The following is a 19329-nucleotide window of genomic DNA, read 5'->3' on the forward strand; positions in this document are numbered from 1 at the left end:
ACATCTTAGTTGAAGTAACGCTGACTGGTATTTCAGTGGATAAATTCAAATGTGTATAAAACATTTGTTATTCTTATATAGAAGTAAATTCAATATACAAATCTTTGCAAATTTCATACTCAATTGAGATCAAAGCCCTTTGAATTACTAAGTAAATAATGAGCATTGCCTACTGTGCATGTACATAACAAAAATTTTAAGAAGGACTTGATGGAGAAATTATTAGGCTATTGTGCCGCAGGTTGAACTTTAAATTTGATAGCTGCATGATCAAATTATTATAACCTTTATTTCAACAGTGTCAATTACTTTTGATATTGTTAAACAATTAAATCGTATTTTTCATCAATCTAAATTTAACTTAAATTTGGATCCTTATTTTTAGTTTGTGGGGATACCGAGGTTTATAACACATCACATATCACTGAAGAGCACAAAAAGAAGTTGAACATCATGAACCAAGCACTGATTGACAAACAAAAATCAGAACTATATGTAAATGAAAATGACATTCAGTCTATAGTTAGAAAGGAATCAAAATTTAATAAAAAGAGTTATGTGATCTAGACAATAAAACTTAAAAGTACTATTGACGTGTATTATTTTTTATTAAAATAAACATTGCTGGTATTTTAAAATGAAACTGTTGAATCCTAAATTATTTTTATTTTTATTTTTCGACCACCCAATGCATTTTTTTGAGACAGAAAATCGTAAACCAAAAAAAATAAAAACTTTGGCCTTAGAAGCTTCCTTAAATTTTTGTTTTTATTTGGAAGAGGAAGTTTTATTGTATACATGTACTAAAATCATACAGAAACATGTCAATTTAGTTTGAGGTGCACCTGAAAATGTTACATAACTGTTATACGTTACATTAACATTACATTATATATATATTATACATTAAATTACATAAATGTATAAGTACGTTATGCATGCTTTTTCTTTTCATTCACCAGATATGTAAAAAAGAAATGAAAAAATGTGAATACTATGGTTTAAAATCTTTATGAAACATTATACATGTAGGAAAAGAAATAGGCCTATTACAGTTCATCCCAATATTTTCGTTTTGATCCGCCTCCTCTGTGTCTACTCGGCATACCTTGGTTGATTACATCATCAACAAAATACATTCCCGAGGTGAGCCGAATGGGGCCCGCTCTTCTGTGATTGGAAACAATGAAAGGTCGTAGGATTGTTTACTTCAGAAAGTTTTCTGACAATATCATGAATATGGTCAATCAAAACAAGTGTATGACTAATATCAATTGGTTTGAACCAGTGTTGTGTTTATAATGAAGGCTAAGACTGTATCAAAAGCTTTACTGACGGTGGAGGAGGATGTAGGGCCCGGAGCAAAAGTCAGACGGGGTGTAGGAAGACCTGAGGTACCCGGTAACGGGACGTTTCGCCCCAATTGATGTTTCGCGCCAAGACCATTCGCCCCTGAAGACCTTTCGCGCCGAGACGTTTCGCGCCCGATTTAATCTTCATTGTCTATAACGATATAAATACGATATGTTTTAAGATAAATATTTACATATAAGGTTAATATTGACTTTATTAAAAAAAGTTCTAAAGTTACTAAAAAAAACTTTCATGTCTGTTTAAATTGTTGAAAATAGGCTTATACCATAATTAAAGGTATAATTATCCATGTGCAGATATAATTATGTTTATTCAGCAATCATAATTGTCTGATTCAGTTTTGTAATTAAGGTGTTATAATTTGGTTTTCAGTGTCCGCAGGGACTTATAGGTCCTTATAGGTCCCTGCGGTGTCAGGTGTTAAGTATAACCCATATAAATTGGTATTATTGATTGAACCAATTGATTGGATTAATATAACACAGTATAAAAGTTAAGAAGTTGATAATTGCTGTTAACAAGTGATAATTGCCACATAATTAATTGATTGATCTTCGGTGCGAACCGTCCTGGGGCGAAACGTCTCAGCGCGAATGGTCTTTTGGGGCGAACCGTCCCGCAGTTTGTGTTTTACGGCACGAGCGCACCACTGTTTTACGTCTCCCGCAGCAGGATGAGATTTTGATTGTCTGTTTCACCGATTATCTGTCTGTCACAAAATCGTATACGAGCTATTTTCAATCATAACTCCCGAACTCTTAATTTGAATGAATCAAAAGTTTTAGTTTGTTAATTTGTTGTAGATGACCTACATGTACAGAGTGTGTTATGACCATTACAGGTCATATTTCAAAGGTCATGGTCACTGGAAAATAAGGAAGTAAACAGTGTATCGACTACTATTGAACAGGTCAGGTACAATCTCTTGATTTAGCTATATAGCTTGAAATAGCTATATAGCTTTATTAAGCTATGCAAAATAGCTTGATTTAGCTAATTATATGCAGTTTTTCAGAAAAATGTTTTTTGTAAGAAATAGACAAAAAGTCGCAAGTATTTGATTATTCATATATGTACTATGGGCTATCAAAACAACAACCGAAATCAAAAATAGTTCTAACATTGCAGCATTTGAATACTCAGCAAAAGCTGAATTTCCATTGTTTGAGTAACTGCATGTACACTACCTTGTTTGCGTTGAGGCGTGGAGAAGTATGATTGCCTCTCATTGTACTGAATTATTACCAATCAATTATCTTGTTGACCATAATTGGCCTTCTTTATAATTTCACTGAAGAAGTAACTGTGTGGTCACATTTACCAATTGCCCCAAAACTTTCAGAACTTTGAGTACAAAGTCTCTCAAGGAGACACAATTTGATGAGTGATTTTTACATGCATTATTTTCAGAAGAGTTCAATATTATCACTACACCAAGAGCAACTTTTTGTACATGCTGAAAAAATAACACATTAAGAAAAAAGTGTGATGAAATAGCTAAATCAAGCTATTCTGGATAGCTTAACAAAGCTATATAGCTAAATCAAGCTATATAGCTAAATCAAGCTATATAGCTAAATCAAGAAATTGTGCTGGACCTGTTGAATCTATGGTTGGAAATGGTTCAATCTGAAGTTTGTTGTTGCAGATGGCACAAAGTTTTGACATGTTCTCAATTTAATAAGGTCATATGTTAAAGGTCAAGGTCACTTGACATAGATATTATATAGAAATCACGTCTTGGCAATTACTCTAGGACTCGGGATGGGAATGTATTTAAACTTGAATATATTGATGATCATCCATAGGCATGTTCTTGTCAAAATTCAAGATTAAGGCTACTTAACAATGTAGTTGTAAAGATTATGTCTGGTCCATAACATTGGAGCTGTTGATTGGAATAAACCTAAACATGTGGGTAGAATTTACTTTACCGGTCCCCAGATCCGCAAGATCCGTGCACTCATTGCACTATGATGTAAGATAAACGTCACTCAACTGATAAGGGTTAGTCTTGCACACTACTCGACTGGTTAGGGTTAGTCTTGCACCGACCTGAGAGACAAGGTTTAGTTCTTGCAGAAATATTTGACTGATTAGGGTTAGTCTCGCATCCATCCGAGAGATTAGGGTTATTCCTCGCACATTATTTGTCTGCTTAGGGTTAGTCTAGCATCCACTTGTGAGATTTGGGTTAGTCTTCCCTAACCATTTGAGAGATTAGAGTTAGTGTCTTGTTCTTTTAGATTATTAAGCATTTCAGTTGCATCTGTATTTTTTGCAAGATCTTAATTCAGCTTCAACAACATCTCATTGGTTTGTTTACATGAAAAAATGGCTAAGTACAAAAGAAACTTCACTAAGCATGCGGCTCACGTGCTTTGTTGACTTTTTTTTTTTTGTCGATTTTTCAGTGAATAAACAATATTTATTTAATTTTTTCAGAGAACTAGGTTAAAAACTTAGTTTAAAAACAAAAGTTTTAAACTAAACTTTAACCATAGAATTCGATTTTAGGACCAAAAAGGCCAAAAACCTCATACTTTAATTTTTTTTCGATTGCTCACGCGATCTCATAATTTATATACTTAAGTCACTTCAGCACGTTTTTCTGGGGACTGGTAAAGTAAAGTCATATTCCAAACGTGTTAGTGTTAATTAACCAATCTCATTAAAATTAGATCCTTTGAACCACTCACGTACAGATTGCTTCACATTATTATTTTTTAGCAATAATACCGGTATATCATTTTGTTTTGTTTTTTTAATTTATTTTTTAGTTGAAAACTTTTGATCCATTCCTGTTGTTTGATGAATTCACAGACAAATTATCTGATGGAATGCCTGACCATCCACACAGAGGCTTTGAGGCGGTTTGTTTAAAATAACTTGCACTTTTAGTAGAATATTAATTTCTCATAGTATCAAGACATACGTCTGTTTTATATATGCATCATACTAAACTAAGTTTCTTGGCAGTGTGAAATAATTTGAAACATTAGTAATTAGAATAAATGTATAGAATATGCCAACATTTCCATGATAAAGTGGAGGGGGGGGGGGGGGGTATTGTGATCTTAGTTCCTGAAGTTATTTTGAAATTGATGGCTGCGTGGATAGATGCAAAGCAGCATTGCTATCCAAGTATTTCTAATATGCTCTTCTCTACCATGAATAAAGAAGGAAAAAGGCATATTGGACACACCTGACTGACTGCAGTATTCTCTGTGCCTCATGATGCACATATTGTCAAATGTGAACTTGGATTTTGGGTTGGATTGAATACTATATTTTAGTTATTAGTTCTAGCTGCTATCATTTAGCTTTTTATCCTAAGTCAAGTTTTGTCCACATTGAAAATGGAACATGGAATTTCAGTTCTTAGATCCACATCCTTCTCTCTCTCTCTGACATAAGACATTTTAAGACGTTTGAAGTGCTTGATGCAGTACATTTTCTGCAGCTTCACTTCTGTGTTTTCTACACTGTACGATGTACATTTTGCAATAAATTCACATGAAGGGAACATTGAGCTTTTAGATTCAGAGTGTCAGTGGTCCAGTGAAAAATGAAAAGTCACAAAGTAATGGGAAACTGTGAACTTAACATGTAAGAAGTCAAAATCAATTTCATTTTATATGATTTTTTTATCTGATGCAGGTCACCTATGTTTTGAAAGGAGGAATTGAATATGAGGATTCCTGTGGTCATAAAGGACTACTGCAACCTGGAGACTTACAGGTGAGTTACAGGTGAGTTAGCATGCTAAATGAACCAGCAAGAAAGATCAGTCACTGTGTTTAATGTACCTGTAATGAAAATTTACCCACAAGCCATACCAGTACTTTTTATATTTGATATCCCTGCAACAAGCTGTGAGAGAGAGGGGGAGTATACTGGAATCACTGTGTCCATCCACTCATTTTTCTGTCTGCCTTTATTTCTTTTAAGCTTATTGTTTAAGTTAGTTCATGAATTATCTCAATTAAGGGGTATTCAACTTCAGACCAAACTTGCAGATATGATGTTCAGTGCTTCATATGCTCCAGTATCTTAGGATTACCAGCCTTTAGGCCTGTGTCTGACTCCCAAGGGTTTCCAAACTATGCTTGCACAAGTGGTGGCTGTAAATGTTTGTTAAGTCTGATGCTTGCAAAGGATGCTGTATCTGACCTACATTTACAATAGATTGGCTCCTCTTAACTTAAGGGAAGCAATGAGATCTTTTCCAGGCTGCTTATTTCAAAAGGTTATTCAAATTAAACTGATTGAGGCATATGGAGCTTCTAATTTACAGATAATGTTCTGATTTATATATGCATTGAATACAGCATCTGATCTACATTTTATGCTTGAGTGACCATGAATAAGTTCATTTACAGTCATTTGCTCTGTTTTTAGACGCAAGATCCAAACTAACCATTGTATTTGAGATATTTACCAAGAACCTATCAAACCTCCCACATTAGTTGAATTAAAAAAATGTCTCTCATAGAAATAACTAGAATTGGAGAAAATCTTTTTATCATCCTCGGTTGTAAAAGATTTTCATGGAGACATACAGTTCTTTGTGACCTTGTGTTATACATGTAGTGGATGACAGCTGGCAGAGGAATTGTCCATTGTGAAATGCCACATGGAGAAGAAGAGGTCCACGGACTTCAGCTGTGGGTTAATTTAGCCAAGAAAGAAAAGATGGTGGAGCCAGCATTTCAGGAGCTGCTGGAAAAGGACATCCCAAGGACAACCAAAGATGGAGTCATGGTCAAGGTCCTTGCTGGGGAAGCATTTGGAATAAAGGTAATGAAATGACCCCTGCAATTCTTTTTTTTATCCAAAGATTAACAATTTTTTAATAAAATGAATATTTTCTGTACAGATATATGTGAATGGAAAACATTTATCCCAGCTATACTTTTTTTGTTATTCAAAACCATCAACAACAAAGGAAACTTAGTGGAGAATGCATTCTATGACCAAAATGTTGCCATGTGTATCTTTTATCCTGTATAATTTTTATAGTCTAAGATATACACGCGTACACCTACAATGTATCTGGACTTTATACTGGACCCTGGATCTAAATTGGAACAGCCGATTCCAACTGGGTGGAGGTCTTTCTTGTACATCCTGTGCGGCAAGGCAAAGTTTGGTAGGTTGGTTCATGTAAGACACATATACACTGAAATCCAAAGAAACCTGACAAGATAGTTCACATAGAAACAGGAAAGCAAAATATTTGCATTGCAGTATAGAAAAAGAACCCGATAAATATTGTAACAGTACATTACTTTAATACCACTTCAAAATTAATGTACAAAAGCCATTTTCAAAATTATATACATGTATACACACAACAGGGATAAACATTTTTATATGGGAATAATTATTTGAGTGCTGTGGCCAATGAGCACATTGTTTTTTATATATCTAAATGTTGCTATGGTTACAGGTCCAGCAGGAAGTCAGGAGGAGCACGAGGCTCATCACATGGTGACCTTTGAGGACGATGGAGACAGTATACAAGTGGAGAACTCTGTAAGCTGATGATATTGAGTGTTAAATATTCATCACTCAGGGAGGGAGACACAAACAGAATATTTATATCACATTTAGTGGATTTGTTGAATCACTTGCTCAGATTAAACCTTGAATTAAGTTATCCAACACCTCACAGCTAACTGTGTGAATGCTGACTGTTATGCTAGCTAATTGTAATTATTTGCAGAATCCTCAGATCATATTATAAAGAATCATTTTGTGTGAATGTATACTTTGTGAAAATTTGTTGGAGGGGGGCATGTATTACTTAAACAATGCTCTCAGAAATCTTTTGTTAATACTGAGAAATAATTTGACATTTTAGGGGACAGCAAAGTGTCATTTAGTTATGATTGCTGGAGAACCAATCAAAGAACCTGTTTATCAGCAGGGTAGGTCATGTGATTTTATGTAGTTATTAGATACTGTAAACATACATAAATTAGTGCACTCAACATTTAGCTGAATCTTCCTCATCAACTGATTAGCACAATCATAAATTAGTGCATTTGGAACAAAACTTCTGTATGTATTTATTTTATCATATGATAGTGTGTACTTGAATTAGCAGTCAAGAAGCAGCATAAAAGGCATTAAAATATAATTACCATATTGCTTTGAAGTTCAGCTATCGTAAAATTCTGGTAATTTGAAAGAAATTATAAAGCACTAATGTGTCCTGTGTGATAAACTTGTCCCTCTGTCATCGGTCAACAGTCTTGTGTAACTTCAGTGCCTTTGAACTATCAAACTTTTAGTATCACTAAGTTGTTGAAAGATATTATCAATTTGAGAGTCTCAGACAAAGGCCAAGATTATTTATACAATTGTTGGTGCAATAGTACTGTTATTTCAAAATTACAAACTTGATATATATTCATATACTATAAAGATAGGAAATGCTATGTGGAAGTAGGAAGACACCTATGGACTGGAGTCAGGGTCTTTTGGCCAAAGATCAAGATCTTTATGACCAAACAAATTCATTCTGATCTTGGGCATTAGACATTCTTTCAAAAATATGTGCCAGAGGACCATGACAAAAAGACCATTATTCTGTCAGCTTACATAATCAATTTTCACTTTGCAAGTGACCTTGCAGGGCTGCATTCAAGATCATAGCTGCTAGCCTACCTGCTAGGCTAGATTGATAGGTCCATTAAAGCTGAACACGATTCATAAAAGGAATGTGTCTGCCATATCAATTGGTCTCTCGCTATATCTGAGGTTCCCTATATAAAGCCACTCACTTAGTCACTGTTCAGTGTAATCAATTGTCACCAGTGTAGACAGACGTATGCTTATACAGCACTCGTTAGCAACAACAAATAACTGAGTACTTCTTCTTATGCAGGAGAGTAATATACCAAAGAAACTTACAACAGTTGCACAGGTCAGTGCAGTATACAAACAAACACAAATACATGTTACTGCAATAAAATGTAAACATAGGTAATGCAAGATAACCAGCATGAACATGTGTCACCATTCCATGCCGATACCCATGACACTAAAGCAGTCAGGTGTAACGAATGCGAAAAGTATACCCCAGTGCCGAAATTGTAGATAGTATTATCAAAAATGGTGAATGCCTATTTACGAGTCGTGTTCAGCTTTAATGCACAATATGAATTAATTGTTTTTATTCCCTAATATGTAGCAGCTAGGCTAGCATATCCTTCGTGATTGTAGCTCTTCATAGAGCTACATAGCTGCTATGATCTTCAATGGACCGTAATGTGCTTAGAGAAACATAAAGATTTTGAGTTATTCAGTTTTGTGTGACAAATCGTTTAAGTTAAATATATTTATTTATTCCTACACACACTTTTTATTATTTGAAACCTACAGACATCAAATTCATTTATAGGTAGAAAAGGCTTTTCTAGATTTTAGGGTCAAGGGTCTTAGTTCAAATAGTCAAGATCGTTCATTAATCCCTGAGAAATTTTCTGTTTTTTTAATTTGTAATTTATTACTTTTTCTACCTGTAGGACCTTTTGTTATGAACTCACAAGAGGAAGCACAGCAGGCTTTACATGACTATCAGACAGGGGGACCTGGCTTTGAGAATGCCTCTAAATGGCAGTCTGATTATGTAAAGAATCTCGATGTTAGCTGACCAACTTCTGATCTCTATTATTTCTCTCAGGAGGTGTGTTAAGATGTCTTTCAATCTACAAGAAGGAATAAAATGCTTATTGATACAAATGAAAAACATCAAATAAGTTTTCTTATGAAGAACATTAACTTCTCGGTAAGCATTATTGTATTAATGTAAAACAAAACATCCTAAATAAAATGTTATTGGATTTGTATGTTTTAAACAGAAGTACAACTGTTGGAGTTGAAATATTTTTTTTTTATTGTAACGATACACAGGCAAATGGTCCTCATGAGAAATTGTGAAAATTTTCATATATATTTCACATGAAATTCATTTGAGTTACATTTTGCCATATTTATATGTATATGTATATTTTGAGAGAGGGAAAGAGGGAGGAGAAAGAGAATATTTTAATAATATTTACATACATGTGATTTAAGTTTGCCTAGTTAATATATTTTTTGACAATACATTCCACATGTTTGAGTGTGTAATAAAAATAGAATTCAGATGATTGCATGTTTGTTGTATAACTGATTAATATCAAATCCAAGGTAAAAGTCAGATACAATATACATGTATTAATTAAGTCAATAGTATTAAAAATTTACCACTTAAAATGTCCTCAATTAGGAATTTCTAGAAGAAACGCTGAACCAATTTCAACCAAATTTGGCAATCTTCTTCTCTACTCCTGTGTATTAAGCAAATAATTTAAAGATGAACAAGGGCATCTCTTCAAAAATTGTGATTTTCATGGCCTCTGGGTCAGGGGTTCTGGTGTTAGGATGTTAGGATGGGGCTTTATTAAATGAAAATGCATTATTTCTTTGAAAATTTTCTTCTCTGTCCCTAGATATTTAGCAGATAGACTAGGTGCATGGTTATGGTGATCAAGAGTCAGGATTTTAGTTTAGTGGGGGGGGGGGGGGGGGCTCTTACTGAAACTGCATTATTTCTCTGAATATCTTCTTCTCTGCTCCTTGATATTTTGCAGATAAACTAAGTGCATGTATGAGCACTTGTAAAATTCTGAATTTCTTGGCTAGTGGGTCAGGGGTTTTGGAATTGGTGTTAGGGTGTTTTGTGTTAGGGCGGGGCTCTTATTGATTATATAGTGAAATTGCATAAATTCTTTGAAAATCTTCTTCTCTGCTCCTCGGTATTTAGCAGATAAACTAATTGCACAGTTATGATAATCAGGAGTGCATCTTCCAAAATTATGAAATTTGTGGCCCAAGGGTCAGGGGTTGTCTGGGAGAGGGGGGCTCTATTGATTTTATAGGAAAAGGTCATTATTTCTTTGAAAATCTTCTTTGCTACAGTGTATTGAACAAACCAAGTGCATAGTTATGATGAGCAAGGATGCCTCTTCCAAAATTCTGAATTTCATGGCCCCCGGGTAAGAAGTTTTGGTTTAGGGTGGGGCTCTATTGATTATAAAGTGAAATTGCATTAATTCTTTGCATATCTTCTCTGTTTCTGAGTATTAAGCAGATAAATTAAGTGCATGATTATGATGAGAAAAGATGCCTCTTCAAAAGATTATGAAATTAGTGGTTCCAGAGTTCATGTGAGGGTTTGTTAAAAATATAGTGAAAATAATGCATTATTTCTTTGAAAATCTTTTCTCTGCCCTTGGATATTTAGCAGAAAAACTAATTGCATGCTTATGATGAACAAAGATGCCTTTTCAAAGGTTCATTCTCTATAAGGCCATTTTGCTGCCTACAGTGACTTCAAATAGTATCAAATGTTTCTGACATAAATAAGCAATTTTGATCTTTAAAATTTAGAAAAATGCTTAGAAACTTGATGTAAATAGACCTAGCCTCAATTTTTCTTTAATTGATGGCCGTTTGTGATCTCTAAATCACATGAGATAGGTGATTGATGTTGAAAAACAAACATTAAAATCATGAAATAGAATGATGAAAGTTACATAAAATCACATTTTTAAGTGATTTTATCATAGGCCTGAAAATGGCCTTATAGAGAATCATCCTTTTGACATTCATAACCCCAGGGTCAGTGGTTTTTGTGCTATGGTGGGGCTCTTTGGAATATATTATAGTAAAAAATGCATTGTTTTCTTTGGAAATCTTCTCTGTCCATGGTAATTAGCAAATATACTGAGTGCATGGTTATGATGAGCAAGGGTAAGGGAGCCTGTTGTGAATTTCTTGGCCCCTGGGTCAGAGGGTCTGGTGTTAACATTAGGGTGTGGCTCTTCTATAGTGAAAATGCATTACACTTGTATTTCTTTGAAAATCTTCTTCTCTGCTCCTGGGCATCTAGGCAGCAAGCAGAGTATATAAAGCTGTAATGCGCAAGGGTATTTTTCCAGATTGTTTAAAGTCTGCACCACTTTGTGAATTTATTAATTTGTATTCTACTGAAAGAAGTTATTCCCCTTTGCTATTCACCTATCATTTGATAATTAATCAGTGTAAATAATGCAATTGAAAGGTCAATTGAATAATAGAATTATACAAGAATTTTAATAATTTTTAATACAAAAGGTACTCTCTTAGTTTTTAATGAACAGGTATACTTGTAAATACTAGATAAATAAAAAGGAACAAAAATACCTTATATTTGTACATTAAATGTTCTTCAAAGACTCAGTGAGTCTAATGGAGAGGGATTGAGATCAGTTTACTAATAGTGCTCAAGAACCATTGTTTTATCTTGTTCCAGCATGGAGATAACTTGTCAAATTGGGGCAAGTGCAGGCAAGTAAATAGATCAACTTTAAAATGTGTTACTGAGCACTAAATTAATCTATATTTATTTTGCTGATCCCTGATCATCCTATTTCTCCTGATTTTGGGCAACATAGCTTCATTTATCAGCTTATTTTGTTTTAACTTAAGTTATATTCAAACAGTGGTACAGTATACTCAGGTGACCATTAACACCTTTGGGCCTCTCGAATCGGAACTCTCCTGTAATTAGAAATTAAAAAAAAAAACATAAGCATACTAGGTTTGTTTACAAAAAATTGTAGCATGTTAGATGTCTCCTTTGGAAATTTTCAGTGAGTAGACTAACTGTAACAGTTATATACGAATTCTTAAATGGATCCAGTTTTCTTTCTTTTAATGTAAAATATACACGGACATCCGTGTTTTGCTCTTATTCATTTAATTGACATTGAAATAATGTTACGTAAAAAAATTAAATACCGCTATGTCATTGTGGAATGTTCTAAATATTGACAATCCATACAGAAGGCTTTATACAAAGACGACGTGCATGTGTGTATATATCATGTGTAATATATTTTCACAAATTAATATATATTTACATATGGTAGTGTACTATGAACATATTTGTGGATATAACAGCGGTACAGTATAAAATCTGAATACAGGCTACATGTATTGTTTCCTTCAAAAACGCGATTGTCAACTTTCATTTCATTTTATTACATGAATAGATTTTGGCAACTGTTTGATTAAATGCCTAATTATATCTAGATAGTGTTGAATCAACTGGTGTAATCACAAACTCCCAATATTGACTGTTGCAGTACCCTGAATGCTGAGTAGATACAGTCTTGTTACTTGCACACTGTCAGCCCTACTTGGGAGTTTTAAAGCCACATCCAGTAATCATCTCAAGAAAAGCTGTCAGCAGTTTAATCCATTCAGATTTTCTAACCAGACGTGTTTGGTTGTATCCCGAGCCGTATCCACTATGAAGGCTAGGACCGTACAGAAGGCCGTACTGTCCGTGGAGCAGGACGAAGGAGTGGGGGCTCGAGTCAGGCGGAGTATAGGGAGACCAGAGGTATCACTTAGAACAGTGTATCATCTGATTGATGTTTCAAGCTCAAAACACTCGAGTGCTGGAATAATTTTAGTGAACTCTTTTTGAGTTCTGTCAAGTCTGAAATATAAGAAGGAAAAGTTCTAAAATATAGGTTAAAAAGCGTAAGTTTACATACATCATCTATATATGTAAACATGTACATGCACATTTGACACTTGTATATACAGTCAAACATCATTATCACGAACTTGATAGGACCGAGAAACTTTGAGATATCCGAGGAGTCTATAGGCATCAAGGTTAAAATACATAAAGAAAAAGTGATTGGGACTTCCAAATCACTTTGACATATATCCGTGGTATTCGAGATATCAGTGTTTGATATACTGAAGGTCAACTGTATTGTGCTAAGGGGTATCAACATGATAATGACAATATATGCAGAATATTACTGGTACTACCGTAAATCTGGAAATTTTTACGTCGATTTATTTTTGCGAATCTGGTTCAAAAAGCTGTTGATTAATTTTTACGTTTCAAAATTTTGCGAATTGACATTGGTGCTAAAATTAAAAAGCACTTAAAATTTTCATAGCAGTTTATAAGTTAAGGATGTAGTACATACAATAAATTACGCATGTACTTACAATAAATTACACATGTACATACAATACTAAACAATGCCAGTGTTCGATAATAAGATAAAATATTAGAATTTAGGAGATAAAACATCTAACCTATTTAAAGTTTTCATAACATTTTAATAAATCACGCATGTACAAAAAATATATAAAATGCTGTCAGTTTTAACTAACCTTCAGATAAAAACATCTGTTCTTAGATAAAACAACTGGCCTCTCTTTCTTAAAGAAATAATTTAAAAGAGACATACTGCCTGTCAGACCATCGGACGATGTTGAATGTAGTGAAGGTAGTCTTACGCACGGATTGTCACGGGTAATTAGCTTGTAGTATAAACAGATTTCTAAAAATGACCACTGCTTACGAACACCTGTTCATCTTGTTAAAAAATAGCAAAAATTTTTGTTTTTCATTTTTTTGTTGTTGATTTATTTTTAAGAAATATATTTTTGCGAATGCAATGCACGCGCAAATCTGCTAAAAATTTATCTACAGCAAAAATTTCCAGATTTACGGTATACATGAATTTAGAATGAAATTCCACATTGATAGGCTAGCTCCTTCACAGACAGAGATCACTTTTGAGGACACACCTAGATAACTTGTGCTACTGGGAAGTCTACTGGAATTCATCCAATATTTATCTTCTTGTGAATGTATTTAAGAGATATATTTCCAAAAATAAATGTAGAAAATTCAAATTGCATTTGATAACCCTTTATATCATCAATGTTTAATGTTTGTAGTTGAAAAATTTTGACCCGTTCCTGATGCTGGATGAATTCAAAGGAAAGGCACCAGGGGGATTTCCGGACCACCCACACAGAGGATTTGAGACGGTATGTGTTTAGATTACAATTTTTTGTTAATAAACATGATAAATGTGTATTGATGTTTTAATTAGAGGGAATGTTTTCAATTGTTGTTCACTTTTTGTCAATTCACGTTTTTCCCAGAAATTTTCTTAATTCAAGATAATATTTTAACATTTTTTGAACAAAAAATTAATCACTGCTAATTTGCTAGATAATGTTATACATGAATATTTGAAACAGCAAGAGGAATTCTAAAAACGACAAGGGTAATTGTAAGTGAATATTCTGTCTGTAGGTCACCTATGTTTTGAAAGGGTCAATGAGACATGAGGACTTCTGTGGTCACAAGGGGATAATTCAGGATGGAGATTTACAGGTAAAGAAGGAAAACCAGAGAAAAAAATTAGTTCTGGTATACGTAATACTAGTAATCATATTTGAATAATTTAAGACTGCACTGTTTATAATTATTCATTGCTTCTTATTTTTCCCTTTGTTATTTTCAATGTTATAGCACTTCACATTGTATAGTCTCACTATACTGCTTCCCGCAAGTTTATGAAGCTTTATTTATGATGTCATTGTTAGATTTGATGCATAATGTCATATAATTATATATATATATAGAGAGAGAGAGATTTACCAAACCATGCAGATATCTTAAACTCTGGAGAGCCAAAATACCTCCAAGAGTTTAACTGAAAGTACTTCTATATTTAAGAAAATCGATCATTCAAGAGTAAGGGATCATTGAAATTGTTTACTATAAAGCCCTTTCCTTCTAACAGTTTTTATTATTGTTCACCTTGAAGTAATAAATATTCATTTATGATATAGTGGATGACAGCTGGCAGAGGAATTGTCCACTGTGAAATGCCACATGGAGAGGGGGAGGCCCATGGCCTTCAGCTGTGGGTCAATCTGGCCAAGAAATACAAAATGATTGAACCAGCTTATCAGGAGCTGAAGGACAAGGACATCCCAAGGACAACCAAAAATGGGGTCACGGTCAAGGTCATTGCTGGGGAAGCTTTTGGCATAAAGGTTAATAAGAAAATGTATAAAGTGACTATTAAAAATTTACATTTCTACACATCTGTATGTAACTTTAAACATGCAGTTAAAATGTTTACAGGTGCTCCTTGAATTCAAGCATTCCTATTTTACTGTGACTATCTTATGGACTAAGCTTTCATTTTCCTCTCAGTATTAATTTATCTGGACTTTGATGATTTTATCCTATGAATGTTGTAGTCAAAGGTATATACTCGCACTCCTACAATGTATCTGGACTTTAAGCTGGATCCTGGATCTAAACTGGAACAACCAATACCTGCTGGTTGGAGGTCCTTCTTGTACATCCTATCTGGCAAGGCAAAGTTTGGTGAGTTGGCAAGATTTGCATATATACATTGGTATTTATAGAAGGGAGTTGGATTTGGAAATGTACTGTATACTCAGGGGTTGCTACATGTACCTGTGCAGATACACTGTAGGAATAGTACATGTTCTTAAAGTTTTACTTCTTCAAATTAATGAAGGCTGTGATGATACAAGCATTCTGTAAAATGAATCAAATGATACATATCACAAGACAGTGGTTACAAAATGATACAGATTACAATATTTTTCAGCACTGCAAGGCTTTATGATAAGAATTAATTGGCATTGTTTTTTATTTTTCAACAAAATTTAAAAAAAAAAAAAACCTTAATTTTTATTTCAGTGGAAATTGTATTTAAGAGTAAGTTATATTTGGAGATAATTTAAAACTTTATAAATCCCTTGTATTTGATTATTAATTTACCTAATGTCTAGTAGGGGATGGTATCAGTATGAGAACAATTAGAACCTTATAAGACAACATATGTTGTGAGAAATTTATCAGAATACCTTCCCAGTCATAAAATAATATAAGCATACAAGTACATTGAACCATGTGTATCTACTTTTCAAAATGATGCATGATCAGACTTTTTCCCACGTATCCTGACATCAAGTAGATATTGTTGCTATGGTTACAGGTCCAGCAGGAAATCAGAGGGAACATGAAGCTCATCACACGGTAACCTTCAATGATGACGGAGACGGTATACAGGCAGAGAACTCTGTAAGCTGTTATTATGATATAAAGATTATATAGAGATTATCCATGTATTATACACAAAGTTACCAATTAACCCGATTTTTTGGGTCAACCTTATTTTTCAACCTGTAACCTGATTATTTCTATAACACAGTGCTCATGGATTTCACCTGATTTTTGCCGAACAACCCGAAAATCTCGGTTTGGTTTGTAAATTAGTTTGCACATTTAATTTCGAGTTATCAACCTAATTTTGAAACTATGTTGAAGTCATTATAAATTGGGTTTGGATAGAATAAGATCATTATCAGGGCTAGCAGCAACAACACCAAGAAAAATAAAAACAATATTTATGTACATATCAAAGAATTTGGAACTCAACTTTAATTTGATAAAATAGAGTGATTAAAAATAGTATGAGGCTAACTGTACATTAAATCTACATTGCATTGTTTATTAGGTCTGGAGATGAAAAATAGCTTAAAAACAAGGATTTGAATACTTTCAAAATTAGCTCAAACTTCTCATGTCAGTAAAATAATCCTCAGTATACGAATGCTTATTGTATATATATGCAGTATGAAATATAATATAATCATGGTAAATATGTTGTGAATGTCGTTACGCTTTATGACCAGATTTTTTACTTTCCAATGAGGGTCATGACCCTCTTTTTACATGTTGGAGGTTGGCAAGTATGTATACAGGTTATAACAGCTTGATGGAGGGAGGAAATGATTCTTCTTACACAATAAGACTCTGAGTTTACTCCATAGAATCATTTTTTCTATCATTTTTTAAAGTACAATTTGCTTTAAAAAAAATGTAGGGGCACACTTACCTATCATTTTATGCAGACTCAGCAGTAGTGTTAGACACATCTTGTATATGGATAGGAAGATAGATGTAGGTTTGATTCATTTAGAGCTGAGAACTATTTTAGGTTTTCAATTGCAAAATGTTATCTGTGGTTGTTTCTTATAACAAAAAATGGACCAAATTTGATCATGTCTATAAACTCGTCGGAAAATATTTCCAAATTTTTTTTTTTACATTTTAGGGGTCAACAGAATGTCATTTAGTTATGATTGCTGGGGAACCAATCAAAGAGCCTGTTTTTCAGTATGGTAAGCCATTTGTTTTAGATAAGGTACAAAGTAGGATTAACTTACTCTCTGAAATATTTAGAAAAAATGGAAATTATTGAAATTTGTTAAATATGTTTTGCTATTGGATTGTGAGCCTGTTTTGTATCCCCCAGGACCTTTTGTTATGAAATTTGTTAAGTATGTTTTGCTATTTGATTGTGAGCCTGTTTTGTATCCCCCAGGACCTTTTGTTATGAACTCTCAAGACGAATTACAACAAACTTTTCGGGAATATCAGTCTGGGAAAAATGGTTTTGAGAAGGCCCCTAAATGGAAGTCTGATTATGTGAAGAATCGCATCTAAGTGGAATCTGTTACCTGTAACCTCACCCTTGTTTGTGATTTATGTAGGTCCATTTGTTATGTCATCAGAGGAGGAACTTCACCAGGCTAGAAAGGATTATCAGTTTGGGAGGAATGGATTTGAAAATGCTCATACTTGGAACTCTTTTATTGTCACTGAGGATGACAATGGATAACGTCTTTTGATGAGACCTTTTTTCCCCGATCATACCACCTCCATACCATTTTCTGTGTATAGTCTTAATTACTGTGTACATATATTTATAGTACGAGAGATAGACACTGGAAATCAATGTTATGTTATATTACCAGTATATAATATTTATGGAGACAATTTGAAAAAAAATTAATACACACCATTTTTGCAGGGTTTTTTTAGGTCACCTGAGTCACTCAGGTGACCTATTGCTATCCGTTTTTGTCCGGCGACGTGAGATGTGCGTTAACATTTGAACATTTTTAGCTTCTTCTCTGAAACCGCTCAACCAATTTCAACTAAATTTGGCATATAGCATCTATGTGTGAAGGGGAACAAAAATTGTGAATTTCATGGTCCCTGCCCCCCTGGGGCCTGAGGGGTGGGGCTAAAACCACCAAAATTAATGCAATCTTTAAAAATCTTCTTCTTTACTCCTGGACATCAAGCAGTCAAACTGTTGGCATCATTGTAATAAGCATTGAGTCCTCTACCAAAATTGTGAAATTCATGGCCCCACGGTCAGAGGTTCTGGTGCTAGGGCGTGGCTTAATATAGATCATATAGTGAAAGTGCATTATTTCTTTGAAAATCTTCTTCTCTGCTCCTGGGTATTAAATAAACTAACTAAGTATATGGGTGAATTCAAAAAAAATGACCAAACGCATATTTATCAACCCACACTAAAAATACAGGCAATGAAAATAGATTTCTATGTCTCAGCATATGTCTTTAGATAGTGTCTAAATACCTGCCAAATATCTCATTGATATCTCAATTAACAAAAAAGTTATGCCCAAAAATGATGCTAAAATTGTCAGGAGTGCAACACCTTTTTGTGACATTTTGAAATTTCAATATTTTTTGGAGCTCTGTGAAATAAAAAATAATGCTTCATGTTGAAAATAAAGACTTTCCTGATAATATTCAAAGTATTGAGCTTTAAATGTGGACTGTAGTAACTTTTGTTTAATCAGGTTGTGGTCATGGCTGATGTTTAAAAAAATGTTATACCATGTCAGGAGTGCAACAGAAAAAATGTAGTGTTGCCAAAAAAACATCAATTGTAAAATTCTGATAGAAAATTAAGACAAAAAAGAATTTTGGAAGTGTAAAATAATAACTGATATACATTTTAAAAATTAAAAATGTTATATAAATCACAAGCAGCATTAATGAGAGTCAAGTATATGTGCATACCCCAAAATGTCAGGTGTGCAACATTTGATATTTTGCTCCCAAGCATGAAAAAACTATTATCATTATATGATTTTCTGATTTTTATTTTGGAAAATAGAGACACAAAGAACATTTTTACCAAATAGATTTATCAATTACAG

The 19329-nt window shown here is 33.7% G+C and overlaps 2 protein-coding genes across 3 annotated transcripts; both read left to right on the forward strand.

Moving 5' to 3' along the window:
- The first annotated feature begins 1213 nt into the window (after positions 1–1213).
- On the forward strand, positions 1214–9533 carry LOC133179181 (pirin-like). The gene is made up of 8 exons (XM_061313973.1): positions 1214–1394; positions 4155–4247; positions 5035–5115; positions 5968–6174; positions 6397–6526; positions 6827–6912; positions 7241–7307; positions 8910–9533. Exons 1-8 carry the CDS (start codon positions 1302–1304, stop codon positions 9035–9037), a joined length of 885 nt encoding a protein of 294 aa, XP_061169957.1. The 5' UTR covers positions 1214–1301; the 3' UTR covers positions 9038–9533.
- Positions 9534–12032: 2499 nt separating this feature from the next.
- LOC133179179 (pirin-like) lies at positions 12033–18620 on the forward strand. 2 transcript variants are annotated; one of them, XM_061313969.1, is made up of 9 exons: positions 12033–12062; positions 12558–12817; positions 14188–14280; positions 14552–14632; positions 15094–15300; positions 15511–15640; positions 16281–16366; positions 17403–17469; positions 17842–18620. In XM_061313969.1, exons 2-9 carry the CDS (start codon positions 12566–12568, stop codon positions 17967–17969), a joined length of 1044 nt encoding a protein of 347 aa, XP_061169953.1. In that variant the 5' UTR covers positions 12033–12062; positions 12558–12565; the 3' UTR covers positions 17970–18620. The 2 variants fall into 2 exon arrangements, with proteins under 2 accessions (XP_061169953.1, XP_061169955.1); XM_061313971.1 differs by having other exon boundaries at positions 17673–17961.
- The last annotated feature ends 709 nt before the right edge of the window (positions 18621–19329 follow it).

The sequence above is a fragment of the Saccostrea echinata genome, unplaced genomic scaffold (assembly GCF_033153115.1).
Source record: "Saccostrea echinata isolate AGI-Se365-2 ecotype Australia unplaced genomic scaffold, CSIRO_AGI_Sech_v1 ptg000004l, whole genome shotgun sequence".
Classification (NCBI taxonomy): Eukaryota; Metazoa; Mollusca; class Bivalvia; order Ostreida; family Ostreidae; genus Saccostrea; species Saccostrea echinata.